The sequence below is a fragment of the Dryas octopetala genome, chromosome 6, assembly GCF_963921425.1.
Source record: "Dryas octopetala chromosome 6, drDryOcto1.1, whole genome shotgun sequence".
Taxonomy (NCBI): domain Eukaryota; kingdom Viridiplantae; phylum Streptophyta; class Magnoliopsida; order Rosales; family Rosaceae; genus Dryas; species Dryas octopetala.
The window spans coordinates 10,858,338-10,861,234 of record NC_141371.1 but is presented as its reverse complement, the minus strand read 5'-3'; the positions used below and the strand labels follow the sequence as shown (position 1 = coordinate 10,861,234).

Sequence of the window (2,897 nt, the reverse complement as noted above, 5' to 3'; positions counted from 1 at the left end):
ATTTTAAAAAGGAAAATAATAGAATACAGACAATAAGGGGATAAAGCCACAAGAGGATAACAGACCTAACATTAACTCATCCAATTGAAAGACTAATTGTAATTTGGAAAATTGTTCAACACTACCCATTGGTTAATTAGTTCCCCTTAGTAGTTGAATACCATGGTTAGGTTTCCACAGCATATACACACAACCACCCATATGTGACCATCACATGCATGATGGTGCCCTTATGATTGCTACATACTGAAATAGATTAAATTAATTTTTTTCCCCCAAAATATTATTAATTAGGCACTACTAACCCACAAGACCAGGGTCAAAACCCATTGCCAGCACTTTCAGAGAAATTGCAGAAAATAATTTTGTTTCTTTAATCACCAACAATTGAAGTCAATATGTCTCAAGTCATATATATAGATTTAAGAAGTGCAAGTTACAATATGTATCATTTCACTGCAAGTATCTGGAAATTGAGCATGAATAAGATATACAGTGTACACACTAGAGCTGACCAGCATGAATTTATCATTGGTTAGGATCGAACTTGTTAAATCAGGTCTCAACAAAATGAATTGACATATATCAAGCTCAACTCCTCAATTAAATATGTTTAATTTTCCATATTTTCTTGCATGCATCATCTCTTTTGTACCTTATTCACTTAGTCAAATGTTTTGCACATTCATCCTAATTAATCCCACAAGAAACCCTGTGCAATTAGTGTTCATTCCTTTTTCTCAACGAGAAGTTTGGAGGATAAAGTTGAATTTAGATAAGGTCCATCCTAGTAATGACTGATATATCCTTCTCTACATTTGGTCATTGCTTCTCCCTAAACTCTACAACAAACGTCATATTAAGATTTGGGTGACTTAAGTAGCAAAAAAAAAAAAAAAAAGATTTGGGTGACTTAAGAAGTTGAAGTGAATTATATTATATTACATCATGAAAGGCTAGCTGTACTTATTAAAGAACACCAACTCAAAAACAAATTGAAGAAATAAAAATGAGGAGAAAATGTGAGAATTTTTTGCTGCTTTCTCTTTGTTTTAAAACATTCGTTGCCATTGATTTTGCTTCAAATTTAATTAAAATTTTTAATATTTAGGATAAGAATAATGCTATTTGCATTATATTTTTTACTGGCTAAATCTCTCATAGCTAGGAATAAAATCTACTTGCATTGTGTAGATCTTACCTCTTAATTGAAGGCTCTCTCTATCCATCAAAATATGGACATATATTGTCTATTATGTATTAATCCTATATTACACAAATATATGGGGTCTCAACCATCAAGATTCAAGGAACAAAGTTTTGGAAAAGAACCAGAAAATTAATGAAAATATTTCACAGGGTACTTGGAATTATGCTAATGTGTGTAGGCTAGATTCCGAAAAATTACACATTATAATATTTCTTGAGCTTGTAATTTTGGCGAAGCTTAAGCCTTAATAGCCGTTCTCGAGCTGCATACTTGTACTCAATTTAAAAATACACTTGCCCATGGGATCTTGGCGCCAGCAATCCACGTCATCACCACAGCCTCACCTTCCCACTCTTTACCTTCCCCCCAAAACGGTCCAGTTGTGACCTAAAATTACAGTGACTGCCACTAGTTCAAATCAATTAACCGCGGTCTTGTAATTTGTGTCTCATATAAATTCCAAGTCTTAGGTCACAAAGTTGAATGGCACATCTTTAAATAACCAAAAGTCAAGGGGCAAATGGGTACTCAAGACCCTTTATAAATCCCCGTTTCAATAGGTCCCCCAAGGGCACTGAGACTGAGGCACATACCCAAAACCAAAAAAAAAAAAAAAACAGAAAAATGGTTGGTCCATCCAATCAAAAAACTCTCCACCCTCTTCAAGTTTCTTCGTCTTCTTCTTCTTCTTCTTCTACCTTGAGCTCCATGATGAAGATCAAAACCCTAATCCACACCCTCATTTTCTCGCACGTGTGCCGCGTAATTCGGTTCCTCAACAAGGCCAAATCCAAGGCCACATCCATTCTCATTCAAATTGTCAAAGACAGCCAACCCATGCAGCTGATTTACACTAACAAGAACAAAAGAAAGTACAAGAACAAGAACAAGATCTTCTTCGGGTCGTTTCGACTGCACTACAACTGGTGCTCCTCCAAGCACGTGCTGCCTGTGGCACGTGTTTACGAGGGACTAGAAGCAGCAGCAACGTCCCAACATTTGTACTATGATTCCACTTGGAACTCAGTGGTTTCAACTGATCATGATCAGCAATGTGGTGAGTCACAGCTCTCTGGGTACCTCCAATGGCTTGAGGAGAAGAAGGTGCATGATAACAATTGTGTGCCTGCAGCAGAGGCCCCAGATGTGAATGAGATTGATAAGCTAGCTGACTTGTTCATTGCAAACTGCCATGAGAAGTTCATGTTGGAGAAGCAGGAGTCATACAGGCGATTCCAAGAAATGCTTGCCAGAAGTGTGTGAGATAGTTGGTGTTTGAATTTCATCTTTTTTTCTTTTTTCTTTTTAGCTGCTTTCTCATTTTTCTATGTAACATCTTTGGAGTGAGGAAAGTGTAGTGATTAAGTGGGGATTGAGTTTTGTTTTAATTTCCTTTTTCTTTCTCTTCTTTTTCAATATTAATTACTTGATTAGCTTATGTCTTTTGAAAATGCTATGTACAATTCTCCTTTTGAAATGGTGATGGACCTCAAGATCAAGATGGTGTTTTCTTGTTAATTAATTAGTACTTCCAAATGGTAGAATTAAGTATGCTAAAAATCCTTTTTTTTTCTTTTGGATTATACTAAAAGAAGAATATTGATGATTAAATTCTTAAACTGTCATAATCCAAATTAATCGCTTTCTATCCTCCCTTACTACTTTGACCAATCTCAATAACTTTATT

General features: G+C 35.6%; 1 protein-coding gene across 1 annotated transcript; it reads left to right on the top strand.

Moving 5' to 3' along the window:
* The first annotated feature begins 1,805 nt into the window (after positions 1-1,805).
* On the top strand, positions 1,806-2,649 carry LOC147282316 (uncharacterized). The gene has a single exon (XM_086249043.1). It carries the CDS (start codon positions 1,835-1,837, stop codon positions 2,471-2,473), a length of 639 nt encoding a protein of 212 aa, XP_086105169.1. The 5' UTR covers positions 1,806-1,834; the 3' UTR covers positions 2,474-2,649.
* The last annotated feature ends 248 nt before the right edge of the window (positions 2,650-2,897 follow it).